Source organism: Amphiura filiformis, chromosome 5 (genome assembly GCF_039555335.1).
Source record: "Amphiura filiformis chromosome 5, Afil_fr2py, whole genome shotgun sequence".
NCBI lineage: Eukaryota > Metazoa > Echinodermata > Ophiuroidea > Amphilepidida > Amphiuridae > Amphiura > Amphiura filiformis.
Window position 1 is genome coordinate 15,846,747 of NC_092632.1, and position 27,420 is coordinate 15,874,166.

Below are 27,420 nucleotides of genomic sequence, written 5' to 3' on the forward strand. Positions count from 1 at the left end.
AGTAATGCACCATGTCTGTGTTCATTCTTTTCCTAATTTGTGAGAAAGCTGTTATTAAGAATGAAGACAAGCGGTAATCAGCAACTACAATAGTTTCTTGAAACATTAAGATTGTGCCTAACTTTAGATGAATGATTATTTACAGGCATGTCTTCAAAGACTTATTAACATCACCAAATCTGTGGAAAAAATGGAGAAAATACTTGGAATAAGCAAAGAACTTGACGTAGATGATGCTGACTTAGGAGAACATTTGTAAGTGTTTGTTATGGTACTTTATACTTACACTATGAACACAGCTTTCAACAGCTGTACTTGATCCAACCGTGATCGTATATCGCATATTTCAAAATACAACTCAAAAATACTACCTTGGATACAATAATTAAAATACTAACCAATCATGAGTGAGCTGGCATGGTTGGATTCACTTCTGCATTTTGCATGCACAGTAGCATATGCTGGCGTACAACGTGCGGTGTACGCAAAAATTGTCACGCAATGTCGGGCTGTGGTCATTCAATCGAAATTTCTACTGTAAGGATTTTCTTTTTGTAATTTTCACAGCCAATTTCAGAGCCCACAGTTTAAAACTAAAAGCATGTGAAAATACTTTTGACCCATTGGTATATTGTGTAGGTTTTAAAACTATAAAAGAAGCTGCAAAATATGTGAAAAATGAATACTGCTAAGTACATACCTATTCTCGTATAATACAGTATGTGCATTCTTGTTCCATTACATGTGACGTGGCAATCAAAACTTGCAGTTGTGTTCTGTGTACATCAGTTGTCAACTTTACCTAAACCCACTACACTCAATAACGATGCACCATGTTAAGATTGGGTTGGACATATAGATTCATTACTTAAATATCACTGTCATCTTTTTTGATTTACAGAGAGTTGTCTGGGCAACAAATTGAGCGTGTAGCCTTGGAATTCAACCAGCTGCAGTATTATGTAACACAAAGTAAAGGATTACCACTAGTAGAAAAGATCAGACCAGTAAGTACAGAATACTGTATTCAATTTACAAATCCAATGTATGTCTATATTAATATTTATTACAAGTATTACAGCACCAGTTCCATGTAAATTTGTGTGTGGGGTATGTAACTGTGTGTGGTGAATCGCCATCAAGTGAGGACAAAAGGGGTGCATTATAAACTTATCGCTGTGTAAAATAATATTTGGCCTTTTATCACCGTATCCCTGTTTAAAAACTCTTTATCTCATACATACATACATTAAATTCTTATAAGGCGCAATATCCAGTATGATCAAGGCGCCATACAAAATACAACAAATAATACCACATGAAATATAATACAAAGCAAAAATACAAATTCAGATTAAAACAAATGAGTTTTCAAGAGTTTTTTGAAAACTGCAATTGAGCCGGCATTTCTTACATACTGCGGAAGTGAGTTCCAAAGTGATGGGCCTGCAACAGAGAAGGCTTGTTCACCTATACATTTCTTACTAAATGGTATTGCAAGAAGAGTCTTGTCTGTTGCAGACCGTGTAACTGGAGCCGTTGAAGGACGATTTATGTGAGCTAGTAAGTTGGCAAGATATTCAGGACCACAGTCATTGAGACATTTGTAAACATGAAGACATATATATCTTAAATTGAATACGTTTTGTGACCGGTAACCAGTGCAGTTTTTTCATTTTGTGTGATGGACTATCGAGTCTGGATGCATAGAAGATCAGTTTTGCCGCTCGGTTTTGAAGGGACTGGAGGCGAACTAGGTCTTGTGAGTTTGCGCCATACAAGAGAGCATTGCCGTAATCAAGACGGGAGAGGAACAATGCTCGGACGACAAGGTGACGTGTGTCCTGGTCAAGATAACGGCATATGCGGCGGATATTGCGTAATTGATAATTTCCAGATGAAACCAGACTGTTAACTTGTTTACACATTGTCATATTTGAGTCAAAAATTATTCCAAGGTTTCGGATGTTACATGATGGTTCAATATGGATGTCGGCGACCTTTAACTGTACTTTGGGGAGCTTTTGAAGGCTTTGGTATGACCCGGCTATAAAAATTCAGTTTTATCATTGTTCAATTTGAGTTTGTTTTGATTCATCCATTCCTTTATTTCGGCGATGCACTGCTCAAGTTTCGCAAGTGCTGTTTCAGCAGCACCTGCGATCTTTGGGTTGAATGATACATAAAGCTGAGTGTCATCAGCATATGAATGAAAAGAAACATTGTGACTACGAATAATAGCTCCCATCGGTTGTGTATATATAACAAATTGAACTGGTCCAATGACGGAACCCTGTGGGACACCATAAACTAGTTTTGACTGTTCAGAAAACACATTATCAATACTTACGCTACTACATCGAGAACTCAGATAACTATCGAACCACTTAAGTACAGTACCAGACACACCTATATCATTTTTCAGACGACCAAGTAGCAAACCGTGATCCACTGTATCGAATGCTGCAGACAGATCAAGAAGGACCATGAAAACCACTTCTTGTCTGTCTACAGCATTCAGCACATCACTTTTTACTTTGAGTAACGCTGTTTCTGTACTACAATTTGACTTATACGCAGACTGGTAGACTTCACCCAGATTATATTTGGCCATGTGGTCGTTCAGTTGGTTTGTCACAACCTTTTCAATAACTTTTGACACAAACAAAATATTTGATACTGGCCTATAATTCTTTAAATTATTCCGATCTAATGATGGCTTCTTTAAGATCGGAGATATCACAGCTCTTCCAAGTGATTGAGGGAATATACCAGTACTCAAAGATGAATTTATAATACGGGTGAGTGTTGGAAGAAATACTTCAAGATTTTCTTTCAATAACCATGTGGGAATGGGGTCTATGACACTAGACTTGCTATTACAATCCCTCACTAGTCTTCTTACTTCATCAGGGGACATAATGGTGAATTCATTAAAACTATGAACATTATGATTTTATCTAACATCATAAGCAGTACATTCATTAGTTTCAGACTCAATACTGTCCAGATCATTTCTGATTTTCGAGACCTTTTCTTCAAAGTAGTTTGCAAACTGATGACACAGTGACTTAGTTGAGTCACATGATGGTAAGGTACGGTTATCTTTGTTCAACAGATTGTTTACAGTTTTAAACACACCCTTTGTGTCAGCATCAGATAATTTGTCTTTGTAATACTTGGTTTTATTAGTTTCAATAAGTTGATTAACCTTTTGCTTTTGATCAATGTACGACTTCCTATCTTCAGGCGTTCTAGATTTTCGCCACCACGTTCATATTTTCGGCGAACCTGTGTTTCAGTCTTGATTTCACTACTGTACCAGGGGAAGCGGGTCTATTTGCGCACCTTCACCTTCGAGGGGCATGTTGGTCAAGAATTGTTAGAACTTTAGAGTCATACTCAGTAACCAACTCATCTAAAGTTAACTCATCTGAGATAGTACACAGTGCTTTAGTGACATCAGCCTGAAACGCTACCTGGTCCATTTGTTTGAATTACGGACCTTGACAGATTTTTTGGTTAGAGTAGGTTTATTTCTGTTTACATAACAATGCATCATGAAGTGGTCAGAAAAGAGATTTACTTGGGACTCACATCTAAGAATAATCCCATCCTCAAGTCGAGCCAGGAAAAGGTCGATGGTATTACCAGATATGTGCGTAGGACCCTCAGCATACTGATAAAAACCAGCAGTCTCATAAGATCTAATGAACCTCTTAACTTCAGACTTCCAAGGCTCATTTACATGTATGTTAAGATCGCCTAATAACACTACTTTATTGGGGAAAAGTGATACCGCTAATAAATTCATCAAACTCAGTTAAGTAGTTTGAAGTACGGTACGTAAACGATTTACGGAAGAAGGGGGTGGTCTATATATTACAATATACTGAATTCCACTCGTTAAATCAACAACACTTGCATGTTCAAAATTTACAGTAGTAAAACCAGTTTGTACAGTACGAAGGTTCACAGAGTCTTTGCTTATTATACCGATTCCGCCATGATTGCTTGTGCCTCTTGGAAAGTTGGAGAAAGAGTAAAATGGTGGTGTACATTCTCTAATGACTGAATCATCGTTCTCATTTATCCAGGTCTCAGTAAGGAACATTACATCAATGTCATTTTGAATCAGAAAATCTGCAAGGAGTGTTGTTTTGTATCTAATTGACCGAAGCGTTCCAAGCGGACAGATGAAGGTATCTGTTCAAGTCAACAACATAAGGCTGGGATGTGGTTTGGGACAAGTTTGAGAAACCCTCTTGATGCTCAGGGTTAGGTCTAATATAACGCTTGCCGCCTCTGCTGCCCCTATGTCGCCAACGTCTTCTTGGTTGCTTCCTAATTTCTTTGTAATCAGGCAGCGAGATCGAGTTATTATGATTTGGACATGGGTTGCACAATATGTTCAAAGAATTCAAGTTTTGGCATGTTTCAATGCTTAATGGACACTCATCATAGGTAGTATTCATTCCATGTAGAAATATGGTGGAATAGTGCAGTAGGCCTGCTATTGCATACACAGGTAACTGTAAAACTGGTGGATCACACTCCATGATGATGATGGGCTCTTGAGAATCACAAGATAAGGGATAATCACTTACAGTCAAATAATCAACAGTAGGATAATCACTTTCAGTCCAGCATTCAATAGTAGGATCAGTTACAGTTAGTTGGTAAAGCACTTCACTGGAAGGTCGATGATGATTAGGATGAGTAGGATGATCACTCCACAGGTAGATAGGCCTAGGCCTATATGAAGATACCTGATATACTGTAGTTGTATTTTGGCATAGTACTAGTTCCAAAATAACACATAAAATGCAGAAAAACGGCAGCATTTTTCTTTCATTCGAACCCATTTTGATGATCAGTAGGGTTAGTTATTCCATCAGTAAAGTTTACAGATTTCTGCATGGTCTAAATCTGCATAAAATGATGGAAATGTCAGAGAGCCGTGAAAGCGACCACACAGGCGCTGCAACTGGCAACTCAGTGACACGGACCAAAAAAGCGCAGTGATTTATAGTGCGCTACGCACAGGCACAACAACTAGACGTTGATCCACAAGCCTCAGCACACTTTACAAGTTTGCCTACCAGCAATCAAGTTAGCTCAATCGATAATGCGTTCAACTATGGTCCAAGAGGTTGCGGGGTTTGAACCCTGGTGGGGTGTAATACTCTCGTGAAAAATTGAGTTAGCTTGGAATTCCCCTGGACACAGGAAACTACTGCTAATTGTCCCGTACGAAACTGGGAGGAGCTGATCCTGGCAGCAGTGGTGAATTGTGGAATGTCTATGCTACGGTGTACACTCCTATTGAAATTCCCCTGGACACAGGAACCTACTGCTAATTGTCCCGTACGCAACTGAGAGGAGCTGATCCTGGCTGCAGTGGTGAATTGTGGAATGTCTATGCTACGGTGTACACTCCTATTGAAATCCCCTGGACACAGGAAACTACTGCTAATTGTCCCGTACGAAACTGGGAGGAGCTGATCCTGGCTGCAGTGGTGAATTGTGGAATGTCTATGCTACGGTGTACACTCCTATTGAAATTCCCCTGGACACAGGAACCTACTGCTAATTGTCCCGTACGAAACTGGGAGGAGCTGATCCTGGCTGCAGTGGTGAATTGTGGAATGTCTATGCTACGGTGTACACTCCTATTGAAATTCCCCCGGACACAGGAACCTACTGCTAATTGTCCCGTACGAAACTGGGAGGAGCTGATCCTGGCTGCAGTGGTGCATTGTGGAATGTCTATGCTACGGTGTACACTCCTATTGAAATGCCCCTGGACACAGGAACCTACTGCTAATTGTCCCGTACGAAACTCGGGGAGCTGGTCCTGGCTGCAATGGTTAATTGTGGAATATCTAGGCTAGGGTGTGCACTCCTAAGCTGCAAAATCCCCAAGATGGAATAATATAGGGCCATAGTGGTCACCGCCATCCTGTGAAGTGTGCTGAGGCTTGTGGATCAATGTCTAGGCATTTACCTGTGCATAGTACACTATTAATCACTGCACTTTTATCATTTTGTCACAAAGGCACTGGCCATTATGATGTAAATATATCAATAACTGGTTATCCATTGGTCTGCTCAGGAAAGTTGAGAACTTGACTTTGCTTGTCTGCTAACTTGGTGGAACTTGGTGTTAATGTCCACTAACCTAGGAAAAGCTGTCACTCATCAAAATAGGGGTGGTTCCAACAATTCAGTGTCCAATGGAATTGGTTGTTGGACACAAGGTAGAGGAGAAAATAATGATTATTGCCGTCTGTGTTCCTATTAGCTATCGCTTGTATAGTTTGCCTGTGGTGCTGTTGTAAATTCAGACCAAATTTCACACCATGCAAGCCATAAAATCACCATTCAATTACATGCACATAAGGTCTGTGTGGTGTGGTAGATTCTTGCACAAAGTGTTATATAAACCATGGGGGTACCTAGAAAACATGCTCTTATTTTATTTTTTGAAAGGATATTAATAATCACAACAAATTTCTGCAAATGATGATCATGTTCCTAAGAAGTTGAATTTAAAATAACACTGCCACACTGATGAGTTTATAATGGGTCTATCACCTGCGACTGCAGGTAAAATATCGTACCTGATCGTCTAGTTTGGTGGCAACAATTTGAGATAAGTATGAAAAATCCAAGAGGACACAAATTCTGTAGTCAGGCTGGTGACTTTTGACAATTACATAAGCCATTCTCTCCTTGCATCCCAGACAATTAGTTAATGCAATACATATTGAGAATAACATTTTCATTATGATTTTCACTCCTCAGAGAATCGCAGCAATAACAGTAACATTGCAACATAGCTTGGAAAGATCCTTTGAAGAGAGCCTTGAGACGGGACAAGCAGACGTGTTGAGACAGTGCTTGCGTACCTACGCTACTATAGACAAGATGAGAGATGCCGAGGCATTGTTTAGGAAAATAGCGGTCAAACCATATATGGATGAGGTTTGTTTTTGTTTGCTTGTAAATTTTTGGTATTGGTTTTCTCCAGAGAAGATTTACAGGCGGTCCCATAATACTAGTGAAACATCCGGGTACTTGAGAACCAGTCCATAGAAATTTCAATTGAATGAATACAAGCGTTGAATGAATACAAGCGTGAATGAACGCCCGCGTGTGCGTAACGCGGAAGTGAATCCAACCATGCGAACTCACTTATGATTATTTAGTATTTTCATTATTGTATCCATGGTCGTGCATTCACGTTGTACTTAAAAATAATTTTTACTTCTATTTCTTGTACTTTTCGACCTTTATTTCTCATTCAAAAGTGGGTCGATAGTAACAACATAAGCTCATTTGAAGAGAGTACCGATGTAATGTTCAAAGATCATCTTAAAACGCTTATCGACTCAAGTTGGACATATTTTGAGTATTTGAAATTTCAACTTTGGAACGGATGTCTCAGTAGTACCATGGGACTGCTTATAAATCTTCTCTGGATTTTCTCTATGCTATTATCCAGGTTGCAATGTAGTCCAGTTTGACCATATTTGACCTAATTGCAAAGGGCACTTATGTTTTTTACAACATTGGAAAGTTGAACTGAGAGTTTCCATGCATGTTTTAATCAAGATGAAAGTGATAAGTATACTAGATTCCAAATCATCTTGGTGGTTTGGGAAAAGGTTCAATTTCATCTAAAACTGGATCACCACTGGCTCTGCAATGTGGTCATAACTGAATAGCTAATAACATTTGTCACAATATGTATTAGTTTTTGATCACCAGCAATATCATTGCTATTGCTGCAACTGCTAGAACGGTACAGACGTTACTTTCTTCTTTCTTTTTTTGTCATTATAGGTAATAAATGAGAGTTTCATAAAGAATCACCCTCAAGGACTGAAAGGCATGTACAGCAAAGTTCTAGAGTTTATCCCTAAACACTGTACCCTTATTAAACAAGTCACGTCTCAGACACCAAGGTAAGAAAGTATGTATGAAAGTGGCCATTTGGCACAACATTTATGTTAATGCTATTTCACAAAAATAACAATTGTCGTACAGGCTGAGTCAAAAAGAAGTAAACTCATGTTTGAGTGGCTGTAACTAGAGATATGTAAGGTATCTGCTATAAATGAAAGTATCATTGTAAAGAGCAAACTCTACACCTCTAAATAAAAAAAGAAATGTTGCAATTGCTCACAGTAAACTAAAGTTATACTCATTTGAAAACAACCACCTATTTTTGTAGCTGCACACAGCTGATTGATTTTCATCCACTTCAATTTTGACAAATCAGCAAAGTGCTAACAGGATTTGTTGTTGAAATGACAACTATGCTTTTAATTAATATTCAACAAAGTCCATGACGGTACTGTAGTTTGTAGGGATACCAATTCAAGTCTTTACGAACGATCCGGCAGAAGCTTGATTGGGAAATGTTGGGTAAAGGATTGCATCTTGAGCTGATCTTTGGGTCTTGCTGTAACGCATGTCTAACTCTAGCAATGTTCACTTGTGATCTATAAAGTTCGTGGTCTGCCTGAAGCTTCCGGCTGTCTGTTCCTTAATGTCCCATACACATGGAGCTTGTTCACATTCTTATATACTGCTCCCTTACATGGAATCCGATTAGCTGTGGAAAATTGGAGACGAAAAAGACGCTGAACTTCAGTGGGACTCTTAGGTTCATGATACTTCGTTGACAGAAACGTGCGCTCCCGTGCGGTAAATTTGTCATCTGGCCTGTTTCATTATAATATAGTGCAATGAGGTAAACTCATATTGAAAAGAACCCTTTAACATGTAGGAATTATTGATCGAAACCACACCTGCCACGTAACTTTATTTGCATTTGAATACCGCGTCTTACCAATCAATATAATAGGCACTTGGGAAGTGAAACCGTGTGCAGCTACAAAAATTGGTGGTTGTATTCAAATGAGTATAACTTTGGTTTGCGGTGAGCAATTGCAACAATTCTTTTTTATTTAGATGTTTAGAATTGGCTCTTTCCAATGATATTTTCATTTTTAGCAGATTCCTTTCAGATCTCTAGTTACAGCCCCTCGAACATGAGTTTACTTCTTTTTGACTCAGCCTGTATACACCCTTTGTGTGAAGGTCTTATGTAAGAAAGCTTAAAGGTCCTTGACCCGATTTACAGCCTCATCCCCATTTCTTCATCAAAACTGAGATTTTGGTATCAGAAGAAAGCTCATATTTTTCTCATTACCCCAGTAAAATTTAATGCCTCAGGTATGTTCCATTTTATGTTTTTGTTCACATTATTTAAATTTCAAATGGTGTTAACAAAAACGTGGTGAATTGTGGTCACCACACTGGTAGCGTATATACTATCCTATGGGTTATTGTTATATACATTTTTGCTTCTCATATCAAAACTGCTGCAGCAATACAACTCACAATTTGCAATATGTTGTTTTAATGGTAGGTCTCAATGTAAAATAGAAAACAGAACATAAAAAATCGGACCACATCTCTTTAACAACAGAAACATTTCAAAATGAAAGCAAAATATTAATCAATAGAGTGATGAATGGGTGCTAAATATTAGCAATGTCTTCTTTTAAATACCAGTCATAACTGTTATATCAAACCCTCAATTTGTTACAATTGTAGCTCCAAGTTGATTAATCAAAATCAGGACTAAATTTATGATTTAATCTTGATAAAAGCTGCACAAAAGTCAAACAGGAATGCAAGCATTTTTTTAAGTAGGCACATCATCATTTGTAGGTGTTACCTCATAAGGTATTTTTTTAAGAAGACAGGCTTTGATAAACCACTTTGGCATTTCCTGAATCCTTTCCCAAGTATTGAAACCATAGATTGAAATTTTCCATGCCTGTGCCCTCTAACAATACTTTAATTCAGCTGACGCTGTTACAGCATACAGACCTGATGACATCGCTCATCTAAGCGTACACGGAGCACTCAGCGTGTCCGTGCATACGCGCAAACTTTCTTTTGTGTACGCTCCAGAGTTTGCTAATGCACTCCTCAATTATCGCTGACCCCCATAGGCAACATGCCTACCTTCGGTGGTATGATTGAAATTATGTCATCAAATACCAGAATGAATGCATATTGTTGAAACTTGTCAATGATGCAACCTTGATGCAGTGCCATGCAAGTAATTATGCACATGCTTAAAATAGTGTTAAGCTTGCACACAGTTTCTAGTCATTCAATTAAGGATTTTTGGGATCCCAGAATGGTTGGCTCAAGAAGTTATGTATAAATCCACCATTCATCCTATCATTCACAATCAGTATGTTCTGTGCATCTATACTTTCAGTTCAGCAGGTCAAGAAGTAGTGCGAGGCTATGATTTCTTAGTGAATGCCGTGTGGCCAGAGATTGCTAACAGTCTGGATTCAAGGAATCATCAAATATTTTTTGCTACCAACACAGATTTATTTCACGAGGTAAATAAATATTCATTAAAAAAAAAAATAGAACAACTTGAAAATATTAACAATATCTGCTCTTCAATTCTCAATTTCTATCAAATTTCATTGTAAGGATCCTTGAAATTCAAAATTGCTTTTGTCAGATATCTTAAATCTTTTGTTTATGCTACAGCCAGCAGGTCACAATCCCCAATAATGTGACAAAAATGGATAAGTGGATAAGGAGGAGGGTAAAACTACTGCTGTGTCATTTTGGGGCTAATCATGCTTAATGTATTAAGCTTATCCCCTTAGCTATCTGAAACACCCACCATTATCAAAATTATGTATTGCTGTAGCATACTACAATACCTAAAAGTTTTAGTCAGCAAACATAAGCTATAATGGTTACATTTGACTGTACTACTGTGATTTAGAGAAACATGTAAACCACATTAACTGATTACCAAACGAGTATCACTTAAAGCATTGCATGTATGTGATATAGATCAAAGCTGCATGCAATCATAAAATGTAATTTTAAGCCGGGATCTCCTAGCTGATAAAAATGATAAACTTTGATCTGCATTGAATGTACATTTCACTCTAACCTATCCCAGTTATTTTCGGCCCTAGCTATTACAGGCTACTTGCGGGGAGGAGATAAGTTTAAGTGACCGCTTATAGGTTCAAATTTCAACCAGCCTGTTCACAAAGCTCCCGTGGCCAAGTGGTTAAGGCACAGGCCTTGTAAACCGGAGGTCCTGGGTTCGATGCCCAGACGGGATCACTTTTTCTGCTTGTCTACTTTATTATTTCCGACGGCAAACCTGGTGAAAATTTACGATTATTATATATAATTCCCGTCAATCATGCCACCGTTTTTATCTAAGTTATTATCTGTTAATTTGTATTTCTACAGAGATATTTACAAACTATGGATTTTGTTGAACGATTTGAGCTTCAATGTGCGACCCAATCCAGTGTGAAACGTCTGAGAGAACATCAGTCTTTTAATACATTTATGTCCAAGTGGAGTCTATCAGTATATTTCCAGTTAAGGTAAGATTATGTGCAGCAAGTATTTCCTCCCAGCAGGTTGTTGATATTGTTGATTTTGCCTCAACCACTTTCACTAGGAACCCACAAAGGCAAGAAACTATCCATTTTTGGCAAGATGGCAAGGCAAAGGCAAGGTTACCTTTGAAAAAGGTGAGGAATAGTGAGGTTGAGATAACTAAATTAAGTCTTGTTCAAATACTGGGCAAGTTTGGCGAGAAAATGCGAGGTACTTCCAGCACATCTAGACCTGCCACAGACATTTTGTCTGGAATATAAGTAGCACCCAATTAACACAATTGTTATCATGTTGACGCAATTTGGTCATATTTCTGTCCTGGGCTCTTGGGCTGAATGGAATAAAATTGGTAATGACCAATTGCATCAACATGATAACATGTTCGCCATTCTATATCAATCCATAATGTTATGAATCTTGCCATTTATAAGTCAAACAAAGTATTGAGAGAGCACTTGGTAATTACAATATACCCAGATGTCACCATATACTCACTGGAAGAAAACAGGTCTGTACTGATTGTACTAGCTAACAGCATTGTATACTGAACCAATCTAAGAATGCCAAGATATAGGATGGGATATGAAGTACACATACATTTTTTCCAGTATCTATGAGTTCGGGAGGTATTACCAACCGAATTCTTACGAACTTAATGTTTCAAGCTTGCCTTCGCAGCAAAGATGATGTGGGAGCAATCTCCACTATATGACTGGACCAGTTTAGCCAGAAACAGCAAGCTATTTGGAAGTAGGGAATTAGTGAAGAGACCAGACACCTACCAGTACATAGAGCTATTAAAGCATGTGCAACATCTACAGTTGAAAATATTGATTTTGTGTTTCCCATACAGGTTCCATGAGATAGCAGGCTCCTTTGAGACCGCATTGAGTACACCTTTTAATAGTACATCTGGTAAGCATAATCAGTAACATTTTTGTTCGAAAGGAGTCATGAATTTCTTGAAAAATCCTGAAAAATAACTTAATGTAAGTAAAAATGGAATTGTCATATGGTCTGAAGCCCTGGAAAGGTCATGGAATAGTTGCCAAAGAGAATGTGAGAATGTCACAAGTATCAAAACGAGTGTAAAAAGGAAAACAATCTGTTTGGTTTGCAAAAGGGGAAAGCAAGGTTTGCAAATAGCTGTGATCAAAAGCTGATTTCAAGAATGTTACCATATCTGCTGATCTGGAATTTGGTGATTTGGTCAGTGAAAAGTTGATGAAAAAAGCAGGATTGTCATTTTTTTTTTGTATATTATCTTGATTGCCATTTCAGATGCCCAAAGTCCATTCAAACTGCATGTATTCCAGACGTTATGGCAGTGTCTTCATCGTTGCTAGGAAGACAAGGTGTACCTCATTCCACTCTGTCATCGATTCTGGAAACTCACCTTGCAGCTACTCTCCAGATGTGCGCAGTGGATTGAAGAAGTGTATGCAAATGAAGTGAGTAGAATAGTAGGCAAGCACAAGGTGACCAATAATTCAAAGAGTCATAGATGATAGCAATTCAGAATCGTGAAATTCCCTAGCAAATTTATTAAAGCCAAACAATTCAAGATATTAGACACAAAGAGTCCAAACTTCTCAATGAATGTGTATCATTCATGGAGGATAAACTTTGATTGCAAGTGTGTGCATGTGTGAGTTCAGCATGTAGTGCATCATGCCAATAACACATACTATGCCCACATGTTGTGGACCAAAAATGGTGTCCCCATTTTCAGTGTGTTAAAAGTTCCTAGCCAATGTAACTGGCACAACTCATCATACCAAGATATCGTCAGCCTGCTACGCTTAATGCCTTTGTTATTGTGCAAAGTTTGGTGAATAAATATGTTTAAATGCATGCTTGAACCATATTTTGTACTTTGTTCTCAAAATTACAAAACATGACTTTGACAATAAGCATAGCAGGCTGATGATATACTGTTCAGCAAGATCCTTTCTCACTGCCAGAACACTCTTTCTGATTATTGTGTAAAAAGCAAAAAAGTCACGCCTGAATAATGTGATGCTACACAGCTTGTTTGACAAATGAGGTGCCAATGTTATGATGACATGATTCAATTAGCCACTCAGAACCCCACTTCAATGTTTACGCTGTAAACAACACCAACTTGGCAGAGTGGTAAAGGATCTTGCTGAATACTAGAGCAAACAAGTATGCACTTACAATTGGAATGTGCCTGAAGGTACACTTTTTCCCCTCCAGCAACCCCAAACATGAAAGAGTCTAATGTTTCTGAGTTCAATTCAATGTGCTGTACTTGATTGCTGTGTGTCATTTCAATATGTTTAACACTATAATTTCATGTCTTTTCCATATTCTAGTTGAAAGCGCCAAAAGAAGAACCAGAAACTTCCAAGCCACCAATATCATCATCCTCATCATCAGCCTCCTTACCAAATGAGTCAGGAGAACCAGCGGATGGAGATAAACAGCAGCGTGGTCCTTCACCTGCCCCGTTACCACCCCCTATTACATCATCACAGCTTGTGAGCTTAGTGGCAGATATTGATATACTGTGTACTCAGGTAAATAACCAATCACTTTGAACCATCATGTAATGATGTTCCACACACTTGCCAGTTCGTTATTGCATGTTTGCAATGATACTTACTTGTGCATTGAATTGAATTGAAGGCAGTTGAATTTGGAAGCATGCTTATATAGTACATATACATAGACTTGTAGATGCCAATATGATTTTTTTGTGGAACATGAGGGCACCTCGGACCTATCGAATTGCATTCGAATCTGAAGCATGTCTTTCTGATATCAAATAATTTTCATTTTTGAAAATCACAATATAATACAAATTTTATGACAAATTATAAAATTAGATATTTTTCAAATTTTGATATATAACAGTCCTCGAAGTAAATTATATAAATCTAATGATATATTCTTAAAGTGTATGTAGCAGGGAGGAAAAGCCCGACGGTCAATTGAAAATTTTGACCTTTCATATTGAAGATATGGATTTTTTCCCAAAAAGACCTAATTTTTGTTGGTGTTTTGGGGAAAAAATCCATATCTTCAATAATTTAAAGGTCAAAATTTTCAATTGATCGTCGGGTTTTTCATCCCACCTACATACACTTTAAGTATAAATCATCAGATTTATAAAGTTTACTTCAAGTACTGTTAAATATCAAAAATATCAATTTTAATAATTTGCCATAAAATGTGTATTAAATTGCTAATTTCAAAAATCAAAATTATTTGATATCAGAATGACATTCTTCGTATTCAGAATGCAATTTGATATCTCTGATGTCCCAAAATAAATACTGTCCAAACGTTCATACCCCAGCCCTTAATGCTAGTTGATTAATTCTTTGACCAATATTGATATAATATTGGATGGCTGAGCATGATACCATAACATATCGGATGAGTCATAAAAATATCGGACGAGCCAACGGCGAGTTCGATATTTGTATGATGAATCCGATATGTTATGGTATCATGCGAAATAAGCCATCCAATATTATCATTATTAGGTTTTCTTAACTCATAATAACCCTGAAAACATAATAATGAAGAATATCGCTGTATGTCACTTTACATAGTCAACAATGGAGGTGTACTGTTGCATAAATTGTGAATGGTTTTTACCTCAATGTGTCATGATTTTAACAAAACTATAGTCCTCATCAGAGTCCTTTTATACTTGGTGACATCCTGATTATCAAGTGAAGAGAAGCAGGTCATGGCAGGGTCATGAGATGCAACATTACATATACGGTGAAGGAGGTTCCGATATATCATGTTGTGATTCAATTATTATAGGCTCTGTAGACTTGTGCTGTCAGTTGGCCAAAAAATTGGGAAAAGAAATATGATAAAATATGTACATGGAGAGCCAAGTTAAGAAGTCCATTATTAATCTTTATTATTTTTGTTCGCATTTTTTTGTCACTTTCCAGTTGACACAGCTGTATCAACATGTGATTGGACCAAAGTTGGCTGAAATCAATTGCCAAGGAATCACTGTACTGTCAGGTATGTCTGGAATGTAATTCAAGTGTACCGGTACTTGAACTCTCAACATTTGTGATACCGAGTTAATATGTGTAATATTGAAATGGCTTGAAGTGCAAATGATATCATTTAACATTGACTTATATTTGGTTCAATACTACTTGAATGAATTGCTTTCCTGGAATGGTACGCTTACTTTCTGCATTGTTATCCAGAGCTGTGGCTCAAATGATTTCTTGGAAATGGCAAGTAGCTGCATATTTGAAAATTAGTCAGATAATGTCACACTTTGTGACACCAAAGAAGTCGGTGTATTCCTGTCTTTGGTCTTGCTGGGTTGTATAAAGTTGTCCTACACTTAATAGAATTAATGAGTATACTGAGTGTTTCTTCAATATCACATCACAGGTAACCCCATTTGAAATTTCCAACCCCTGTGTAAAAGATTAATGTCATGATATCCTCCATGGGGGTGTATCAGAGGATGTTTAAAGACATTCCCATAACCCAATGGGGTTTCTGACCTTGGTATGTCTGGCTTTTGTACACATTGGCACAGTTGACCATACCTTGAATTGGGATTGTGTGCAAATATCTGGTGTTTTCATCCTTTTATTTAACATTCAAAACATTGAGACTTATGAATAAAATTAATGCAGTGGGACAATATGAATGTTTCCTGTAAGAAAGTCAAATATAAGTTATAAGTCTCAACTATGAGCTCGTTGGCTGCAGTTTTAAAATTACCATTTTGTGTGTGTGGCAATGGGGACTTTGCCTTTAAAATTAGGTTATATTGATCAAATTTCCCAATCATAGTGCATTGTAGGAATGCCTTTAAGACTCCTCTGGGGGTGTATAGATTTCAAATGGAATACTCCATTGCATATCAAATAATATGGTGCAGTCAATAATACTTGAGCAGTATATAGCTCAACTATTTTTATGGAAGTAGTTTATCATGGGTGTTTCAAGATATGTTCTTCAGGATTACACTTTTAGCCAGACCAGTTCCATGCAGAGCTTGAAAAATTAACTATGGCTGTGCAGATAATTAAGTGTGTGAATTACTGTATACAAAATATACCAATTGTGTTATTTTGATGTTTAATTTTCAGAGGCATTCCTGGATTGCAAAGAATCTCTATCTAACAGACAAGTTGAATTTGGAGAATACATCACAAAGGAAGTGTGTGCTTTGTGTTCAGTCCATCTCAAATCTGCCAATGATATACCAAGGTTGTATAGGAGAACAAATAGGGAGGTGAGCTGTTTTGATGTTAGCTATACTAGAGTGTTGATTTAATTAATATTTTATAAATATGTGAAACAGGCCAAAATTTTTAAGTGATCAGCTTTAAGGTGGTACTAAACCCCTGATAAATTTTTGACTAATTTTATTTTTCTCAAAAATAACTACACACTGGTAACAAAAGTTATGTATATTATAGGGGCAAGGAGTCCAATTACTACACTGAAATTTCAGTGATTCAAGACAATTGGTTCATTGTATATGTTAAGAAATGAGGTACATTCTAGCGGTACCTCTTTTCTTATCATAAATAACGTACCGCTTGTCTTGAGTCACTGAAATTCCAGTGTAGTAATTCCTTGCCCCTATAATATACATAACTTTTGTTACCGGTGTGTTATTATTTTTTTATATAAATGCAAAAATAGTCACAAATTTATCAAGGGGTGTAGTACCACCTTAATTGGGGCATCTTATGACCATCTTGGATAATTACAAAGCATAAATTGATACTTTTGTGCTGACAATGTGTAATGAAAGTAATACTAATCTTGTTACCTTGCATATGGAGCAGCCTATTTATCACCCATTGTTTATGAATAAGCAAAGAATTAAATATTGTACCAACAAGTAAAATTAATTGAAATAGCTATAAGTATATTTTAAATTTTTGGCATTTTCAGATTCCGAGCAAACCCTCTGCTTATGTGTGTAACTGTCTCAAACCTTTACAACTATTCCTTGATGAGCATAAGGCAAACTTACAGCAAGATAGGCAGCACCAATGGCTAGTCAGTATTTTATGTACAGTTACTGATGGGTAAGCTTTTTATTATTATTAAATTCCTTTAGAATACCCTACCACATAGGTTTTCAATACAGGTCCTTTTAAAATATCCTTCCACATAGATTTTCAATACAGGTCCTTTAGAATACCCTACCACTTAGGTTGTCAATACAGGTCCTTTAGAATACCCTGCCTTATAGGTTTACAATACAAGTCCTTTAGAATACCCTACCACATAGGTTTTCAATATAGGTCTGTTAAAGAATGGTATAGATACACAGGCTCAATAAATGGAATTAATGATACAGGGTTCAAAAGAAATAACTCCCCCTCTAAAATTACAAATTATTTCTTTGCATAACTTGACATACATTTTGTTAATTTGAAAAATTCAAAAAGCTGTGAATAGAGGAATCGTTTTGCAACACTCCCATAGTTGTTTTATTTGCAAAAACAATATTTTTGGTCAAAAATAATGACATTTTCCAAAAAGTATGCTTTCAGAAAAAGTTGCACTTTACCACATTATGTACAAAACGTTCTCAATATTTTTTTATTAAATCAGCCAGTTTATTCTCATTAATTACATATACAAAAACAAATAATGATACATGAATAAAATAAATATAGCAACAATAAAATACATATAAAGTAATACAAACTGGCAGTGTAAAATCTAGGACACAGAGATACCCGACCAGCGAGTCTTCGGCAAGATAAAATATTTATAAAAAAAACAATTATTAAAAGACATTATAGTTTAAACAGTGGTGGATCAATCCATGATAGTTCAGATTTGGAACAATATAAACTAAAAGATGTGCACAGGACGATTTTCATAAGATTATTCCGAACGTTCTTAAAAGTTTGAGTTGTACCAGAGAGATGTATAAGTGACTTAAGAGTAGATGTATTTTCAGGAGATACGTAACCTCTACTACCAATTTCAAAAGCATGAATATTGACTTTGAGCCCTTTTTCGGTAAGATCATTAACAAGACTTGCATATTTGTCGAGTTTCTTCTGATGGGCATCAACAATGTTTGTTTTGAAGGGTATGGTTAACTCAATAATACAAATCTTGCTGAGATGAGGCCAATGAATGACAAGATCAGGGCACTGGGAGGTAGGAAGAACATCAGGTGGAACTGTTGTGACTGTTTCTCCTTTTTTACCTCCGAGATCAGCATAAACATGATATAGTCATTAGTATTGTCAGAGTTCTTAAAAAAAGACACCAAATAGTTCAAAACCGAATCATGGCGCCATGTGTACCTTCCTTGATCAAGTTTTGTTTTGCAAAAGTTCAACACATGATGGAGAGTTTGGCTGTTTTGACACAAAGGGCATTTGACATTATTAGCTGATCTTAGGCGCCATCTCCCCAAGTTGGTCAATGTAGGGAGGGAATCTGTGGCTGCGTTGAGCGCAAATTGTAAGACACCATGTGGAAGCGCATACATTATATGTTTCCAAGTAAAACAATTCTGTTCTAAGTGAATAAGCTGGAGAAACCGGCCTTGAACCAGCAATTCTTTAACTTTAGAATTCCACAGGTTACGGATTTCATCAGTGACAAACTCTTTTAAGGTTGATTTAATCCTTGGTTTTTCCCTTCACCTTTTTGTCTCCGATCCTTCAGGCACCCATGCAACCATCATTCAGTGCAAAACAAAGATTTATTGAACTTAATTTTGACGTAAAATCAAATTTTCTTTGAAGTTTTTAATCAGCAGTTGTTTCAAAATGATAAAATCACTAGGAAAGAGAAATGAGCTCTCCACGCATACATTTGACCAAAAGTGTGAACATTTACCTGTATATATACGTCTAGCCCTCTTCTTTTGTTCCATTATCTATTGTATTTCTTTTGTTCAAAGTCTGATCAACTGTCGATTATATCATGTAATGTGGACAGGTCAAGATAATCTGGACAGGTCAAGATAATCTGGACAGGTCAAGATAATCTGGACAGGTCAAGATAATCTTGGTCAGGTCAATAAATTTTGAACAGGAGAAGAACATGTTCATATTTAGAAACACTGGCCACATTATTTGACTTTTTGGACATTTCAACAAATTTAAAATGCATCAAAGTTTAATATATTTCACACGATCAGCATAAATTATTATGCAAGTTTATGCATATTAGATTTAAATGAAGATGGTAAACAATACTTATGTGTATTGAATGACACCAAGAACACCTTTATTGAATAATGCAAATTAGTTTGTATTATGTCTCTTAAAGCCTGTATAATTAGGACGAGGATGTCAATCTACCTTTGTCCCCCTCTCCCAACTAACGATATTCCGACAAAGTAGGTAACAAAACAAGAGCCATGAGGTCTTACAAATTAAGTTCAACCAAGGATATTTTGCACCTAAAATGCAGTACATTACAGGCCACAAGACTAGATGTAGAAAAACTACAACAATCTGCGGCCTAACCCCAACCAAAATAGGTCGAGGAGGGTACCCAGGAATGTGCGTTGATTTGGTTCAGAACATTTGTTCTATAAGTATATTAAAGACAGATATAAATTCTATGGTGTTAAATAGGTTACCGTCATGTCTAGGTAAAACACACCCACTTTGGTAATTTGACCTTTGAACTATTTACATATTCATTATTAATATTACGAATATGTATAAAGAATTAAGGCTATCGAGTGGGACAGGACCACAAGTAAATTGAATAGCATCTCCGTTAAAATCAATGTTGTATTGATTTGATTAAATCACTTTCAATTGACACTAGATAAGACTCATAGACTCGAACGCAGGACACACAGGAAGAATATTACACTGTCTCGGTGCGTTTTTATTTTTGGAAAACCCTAAACTTACGCAAAGATAATCATATCAGCTTTTCCAGTTTGTCTTTTGGAAAATGAATAAACCATAACAACAAATTCGTTTATTTTGGCTCATCAGTATATGTAAGATAAGCGGTTCAAAACAGACCATTACCATAGATAATCGGGTGTCTTGTAGAGGTATGGTTAGCATGTTGAGTCAGCTCGGAAGCTCGACCCCTTGTCTCGCCTTCGGCGACCCTAACTGCTCACCATACCTCAACAAGACACCGATTATCTATGGTAATGGTCTGTTTCTCACCCTTTATCTACTACTTAGTCGGTTGAAGCATCTTACCTTTTGATTTAAAATGATGGCTTTCTTGGATAAAGGTGTAACACTCATGACGTGGCCACAGGAGATTGGCGGCATGCAGTTAATTGGCTTGATGCTGACTTCCAACCTCCAATCTCTGTTGGCCATTTCGTCTTTGTCATGTACGCCTTTATTCAAGACAGCCGTTGCTATAGACCTTTGCTACTGTTTCAGTCTACCATTTGCAAGTAAATTTTTCATCTCTTCTAGCTACCGAAAGAAATAAGCATCACACTACAAACCTTATTTCTACTCCTATAGTGATTTTACCATTTTTGAAACACTGACTGAAAACCCCATTCATGTCAAAATTCATGTCAATGAATCATTGTTTTATACTGAAAGATGATTGCATGGGTGACTGAGTAATCGGATGCATAAAATTTAAGAGAATTAACTAACAATTAAATCAATCAAAACATTGATCACGTTGATATCGACAACGTTTTTGTACATTACATGTATAGTATGTTGAAAAGTGCAACTTTTTTTGAAAGCATCATTTTTGGAAAATGTGATAATTTTCGACCAACAAAAATGATTTTAAAAAAATAAAAAATTGGAAGGGTAGCAAAAAGAATCCTCTATGCACTGGTTTTTAATTTTTTCAAATCAACCAAATGTACGTCAAGTTATGCAAAGAAATGTTTTGTAATTTTAGAGGGGGAGTTATTTCTTTTGAACCCTGTAGTTATTATACAGGATAAACCTTCTTTCTATTTCTTGAGTGTTTAGATCTTGGTTTTATTGAATTTCATCCGAGCTGGTATTCAGCTTTTTCCTGGTCATAAAAATAAAATAGCAGCTAAATCGCAATATACAAAAATATGTGTTAATGAGAGTCAATCATTCCATGCAAGACAAAATTGCTATGCTCACTCTGTGCAAATAACAAAATAAATGAATATGGGCTATTCCTTTCAAAAATAATACTCCCTTGATTACATCACCTGGATTCAAACCCGTGGCAATCATGAGTCTGTACCAATGACACACCTTGCCCTCAGGCTCATTCAGTATTCTGTATGTTGAACCAATCAACAGGTACCTTACCATCAGCTCAGAGTTGTTGACATCTGTGAAGAAGATGGAGGACAGTCTGAAGAGATTGAAAGCATTGAGAAGACCAAGTGAGGTAGCCCTGGCCAGCATGGCATCACAACAAGGCGGTGTCAGTGATGATGACAAGATCAGATTACAGCTCTCTTTTGATGTCAACTTTTATGGAAAACAGGTAATTTTGTTCAGAATTCAGTAGCATTCACGGCTCAAGGTACTCAGGGACTATGGACAATTTGCCCAAATTTTGAGGCAGTCATTATGCCCAATGTTGGTCTTGATAAGTTCATTAATGGCAAAAAGTGCACATGAGGGCTATGTTTTGAGAGAGATGAAGAAAAACAGAAGGGAGGAAAAAAAAAGAAAAAAAACAGAAGGGGGAAGGAAGAAAGACAAAAGATAAACATTTGTTAAGGAAAGTAAAGAACGAAAGATGGCAAGAAAGGAAACAAGAAAGATAAAAAACAGGGAAAGAAAAAGAAGCAGTAAAAGAAGAAAGAGAATAGAGAAAAGTAATTATTTGAAGTTAATTGCTAAATCTGTCAAGTAAGAGACTGAATGCAAAAAAAGATTTCAAAAGGTTCAGAGATTTCACAGTGGGTTTGATGGTGTATATAAAATTGTGTTAAGGGTTCATGTGCATACAAGTATAGCACACATTTTTACTGAAGCTGTAAATGCAGATGCAACTGTTGCCAGAGCATTTTTTTCTGACATATCACGTTTGTGTCCAGCAGAATATCGCATTAGTGATCAGAAAACATCGTATTTGGCCCAGCAAAAAATAAATAAATAAAAGAAAGAATTGTCAGAATAGGTGACGAGAAAAAGAAAATGTTTTTGGAGGCGCCCAACCCAGATCTTTTGTTTTGGGAGAATTTTTTTCTGTTGCTAAAATCATGTAAAATCAGCTGTGTTTTGGCCAATATTAATTGATTTTGACTGAAAATTTTGAAACAAATTCAGAACATTTTCAAAATATGTTTGTAAAAGAATTAAAAACAATTGATATTTTAAGGTCATTTTAGCCTTAAAAAATACAGACTGACTGACCTAACTCTGAAAAGTCTATCAGCCCATAAAACAGGATTTCTTTTCATCGCCTAATATATGTTAGCTCTTTTTATTAGTTAACCCATGCAAAATATATTTGTGAGATAATTTGATTAATTAAGAAATGTGTGAGAATACTAAGTCACTCATATCTGAGCCTTCACCTCTTTGAATTTGGCCTTTATCACAATAAATGATCCAGGGAGTCATTTTTCCCATGAGTAATTTCCCGTTCAAAGCAATCATAATATGAAATTCAACACAAAAAGTTAATTCATATTTGTAATTTCAGAATTGCAAAGGTCACAATATGTATTCATTTTGTTTTCTTGGCATGATATTTGTAAGTTCTATACCAGTGTGTATAAGTTGTTTTCTTTCTTATTATTTCCTTTAGATGTCTGAGATGGGAGTTGAAGATAATGAAGTGCCTTCATACATAGAGCTGAAAACACTTGTGAATTCTAGTGTGAAAGGGATTATCAGTGAATTGGAAGAAATTTGACATTTTTCATGGGTGTAGCTTAAAAGAGTTACATTGGACTATTCCAGATGAAATACATACACGCCTATAGTGGACTTGACCAAGTCTTTTTGACATTCTTAAAATAGTAAATTTAATCAATGACAATTCATGCAGGTCTATGCCTAAATTGTTAAGTTATGAGCGGTGTGTGACATATATTATGGTTAAGCTATAGGCCTATATCATGTGGTTAACATACTTAGTACAGATAGCATACTTGATACAGTAGTATATCACTGAATCACCAAAAAATTAAAAATTCATGTAGACTTATACGATTGTGAAGATTATCATTCATCCAGGTAATAACAACTATGAACTTGAGATTATAATCTGATCTACTGGACTTACGTTTTGATGAGTGGCAATATTTTTTTGCGATCAAGGAATCCCAGTGTCATTCAAACCTCGGAACACCTTGCGGCAATCGCTGGTCCACCCTAAGGACAAACAACCAAAGGACAAACAGAGCAACATTGTTATGCAATACAGTGTAATGACAGTGGATGCGACGACCTGTACATAGGGGAGACAAAACAAACTCTAGCGAAGCGCATGTACCAACATAGGAGGGCTAGCACTGGTTGCGGAGACTCGGGAGTGTACTCGCACTTAGACAGCACTAATCACTCGTTTGACAACAAAGACGTCAAGATATTAGATCGCGAAAGTAGATGGTTTGAGAGAGGTGTCAAGGAAGCGATTTATGTAAAACGGGAGGAGCCTTCACTCAACAAGGGAGGTGGCCTACGACACAACTTGGCAGGTGCCTATTGTTCAGCGATCAACAAGATCCCTCAGAGGTTTGGCTCATCTTGACCTGTGACACAACATCCGCATCACAGGTCAACAAACTTTTCCCGCGATAACATCAGTGGGCCTGATGATGCATCCGAGATAGGATGTGAAATATTGCCACTCATCAAAACGTAAGTCCAGTAGATCAGATTATAATCTCAAGTTTATACATGTAGACTTATACCAAAATTAAGTTAATATCTTGCAAACAAGATAAAGGTATGATACTTAAACTTGTGAGGGCACTTATTTACTTGGCCCTACATCAAGTACATGTAATCATTAAAAGACCAGGTGTAGGATATTTGATCTGTTAATAAATAATATAAACGCAAGCTAAAACCGTTGGGGTTCGATAATGAGCCCCACAAAACTTCAAATTAATTAAATACAGTAAAATTTTGATTATTACTGGGGGTGAGAGTCGCTGTGACGGTTTTAAATTCACCGTGTTAGTTAGGCTCCGATCACTCAGTGTGCAACTTGAACGGCGCGTACCAGTGATCTCGGCAGCTGCGAAATTCAGACCCAATTACTTCCGTGTTCCGATTGTATGGAAAGTGATATACTGCTGAGCAGTTTTGCCGTCTCTCTCTATCATGCCACTCGCGGGGCCACTCGCCGTCTGGGTTGAATAGGCCTTGTATTGTGTGATTTTCTGTGGCTTTTTAAAGCTTAAAAGCCCCCAAGCCTTGGACCAAGGCTATCCCTATAGGTGGTGTATAGATTTTCTTTAGAAAAAATAAAAAGCGCAGTGATTTATAGTGCGCTACGCACAGGCACAATGCCTAGACGTTGATCCACAAGCCTCAGCACACTTTAGAGATGTATGGATTTCAACTGGAATTCCAGTGAAGTGTTACGTGTAATCGGATGTGTTATCACTATGTCAACTGGATCATGCTTTTGAGTTCTGCACCATGATAGAAATGATCACAAAACAAAGTCTATGGCATGTACTACCAGTTTCAAAAGGTGCGTGATCCAGTTACCAGGGAGTTATGTAACCACTTCGTTTGCTGGCAAATAGCCCATTGTGATATAAAGCCTTTTCTCATAATTTGACTTGGTAATATGCTTCTATTGTAATTAAAATGTGACATCAAATTCCATGTCATGCATGCCAAGATGTGTAGCTGGTTCACCACTAGATATGTACTGAAACACTTTCTCTTCCAAATAAAATTGCTGCAGAGGCACGATCAATCACTCAGAATACAACATGTATTGAAAATATAAAGGAAGATATTAAAATAAAATACATAGAACTATACATTTTTAAGCATCAACATGTTGGATTTCAGTATTTGGTGAAATGTATAATTTGTGCCACTATTTATTTACAAAGTACATGTAGCTGATCACTGCACTAAGAGTTTGTGTGATTTCAGAAAGTGTTATTCCATGATTAGGACAACATTACAATTGTCCAATTTTACCCCTTTAGACCCCAAACAAACCCCTCCATGTTTAAGCCAAATCTGAATACAATCCTTTACCCACATAATGCTATAGCCATTTTGGCACTATTTTGATGATCACATCATTTATTATGCAGCAAATTTCTAGTTGATTTTCAACCCTGTTTGACCCATGTATGACCTTGAACTGAAAATCTGTGACAACCCTATAAACATCTAAGCTCACACTTGGCGGCAAAGGTCTGGCAAAATTTTAAAGTTTTGTCTTTTGATGTAAGTGAAGACTAGACGCCCATCCTTCAGCACTGGTATGTCAACTCTGGTGGACTTACCAGACAGGGTGTCCCACCATTCCTTGTCTTTCCTCAACTTGTTGTTATAGCTCCTCCTGGCTACCTTCTCTCCATGATTGTACACCTTTCTAGCATTTGTAAATTTTTCCTTGTTTGCCTTGGAATTGTTCTTAGCTTCCTGAATAAGCGCCGCTTCTTGGTTGCTGCTCGTTTCCAGTGGTCATCAAACCATACCTTGTCACCATTCATGAAACAAGCTTTGTTCTAATTTTCTTTGTAGGCCCTAAATGCTATAATACAGAAGATAGCAAGCAAAGCAAAAAACATGCAAAATAATAATGTTCCAAAAAACATTGCCTAACACGCGTTCTAGATGATGATTCAGTACGCAAAATCTGAGGATTCAATACGCAAAACACCGTGGCAAAACGGCTATAATTAGCCGCGTGCTTAGAAAAAGAATAGCCAATAGGCCGAATGCAAAGCTATAAAGAAATGTTAAAATGAAGAAGATGACTAAAATTTACAACAGCACTTATATAGCAGGAACATGAAGGAAAAAAATAAGAAACAAAACAAAATACAAAAACACTTCTTATATAGCAGAGATTATCAGGAAAATGAAGGAAAAAAATAAGGAAAAAAACAAACGAAAAACTGACGATTCAGTACGCAAGAAATTACCTTTTGTCTTATATAAACCCGCCGTATTGGTATCTTCGGTAGATAGTCAAAAGAATAATCATTAAAAAGTCATTAAACATAAAGAAAAGAATAAAACATGCAAAATAATTGTGTTCCAAAAAACATTGCCTAACACACGTTCTAGATGATGATTCAGTACGCAAAATCGGAGGAAAAACACAATGATGATTTAGTACGCAAGAAGTTACCTTTGTCTTATATAAACCCGCCGCCGTGATTGCTATCTTCAGTAGATAGTCAAAATAATAACCATTAAAAAATAATTAAACAAAGAAAAAAATCAAAGGCATTAATTAAATTATTTTTAGGCTCTAAATGCTATCTACAGAGGATAGCAAGCAAAGCAAAAAACATGCAAAATAATTATGTTCCAAACGGTTCCAAAAAACATTGCCTAACACGTGTTCTAAATGATGATTCAGTACGCCAAATCTGAGGATCCAGTACGCAAAATCCCGGAGCAAAACGGCTACAATTGCTCAAAAATAGGCCAAATACAAAGCTATAAAGAAATGTCAAAAAGAAGCGGACTAAAAATTAAAAAGGCATTTGAGATTATCAGGAACATAAAGGAAAAATAAGAAACAAAAACAATAATGATTCAGTACGCAAGAAATTACCTTTTAAACCCGCCGTTATTGCTATCTTCAGATAGTCAAAATTATAATCATTAAAAAAATCATTAATAAATAAATAGAGGTATTAATTATTTCTGTGTATGCCCTAATTGCTATCTACAGAAGATAGCAAGCAAAGCAAAAACATGTAAAAAATAATAATGTTCCAGAAAACATTGTCTAACACGCGTTCTAGATGATGATTTAGTATGCAAAATCTGAGGAGTCAATACGCAAAATCCCGGGGCAAAACGGCTA

General features: G+C 36.7%; 1 protein-coding gene across 1 annotated transcript in view; it reads left to right on the forward strand.

Moving 5' to 3' along the window:
- The window catches only part of LOC140152713 (conserved oligomeric Golgi complex subunit 2-like), a 32,520-nt gene extending 5,748 nt beyond the window's left edge, over window positions 1-26,772 (forward strand). Inside the window, 14 exon segments of the mRNA XM_072175176.1 lie at window positions 146-255; window positions 902-1,007; window positions 6,808-6,987; window positions 7,849-7,970; window positions 10,310-10,439; window positions 11,326-11,465; window positions 12,335-12,396; window positions 12,763-12,932; window positions 13,821-14,024; window positions 15,423-15,498; window positions 16,596-16,741; window positions 17,413-17,549; window positions 21,735-21,924; window positions 23,200-26,772. Of these exon segments, the coding sequence (XP_072031277.1) occupies window positions 146-255; window positions 902-1,007; window positions 6,808-6,987; window positions 7,849-7,970; window positions 10,310-10,439; window positions 11,326-11,465; window positions 12,335-12,396; window positions 12,763-12,932; window positions 13,821-14,024; window positions 15,423-15,498; window positions 16,596-16,741; window positions 17,413-17,549; window positions 21,735-21,924; window positions 23,200-23,307 (1,881 nt within the window). The 3' untranslated portion in view covers window positions 23,308-26,772.
- The last annotated feature ends 648 nt before the right edge of the window (window positions 26,773-27,420 follow it).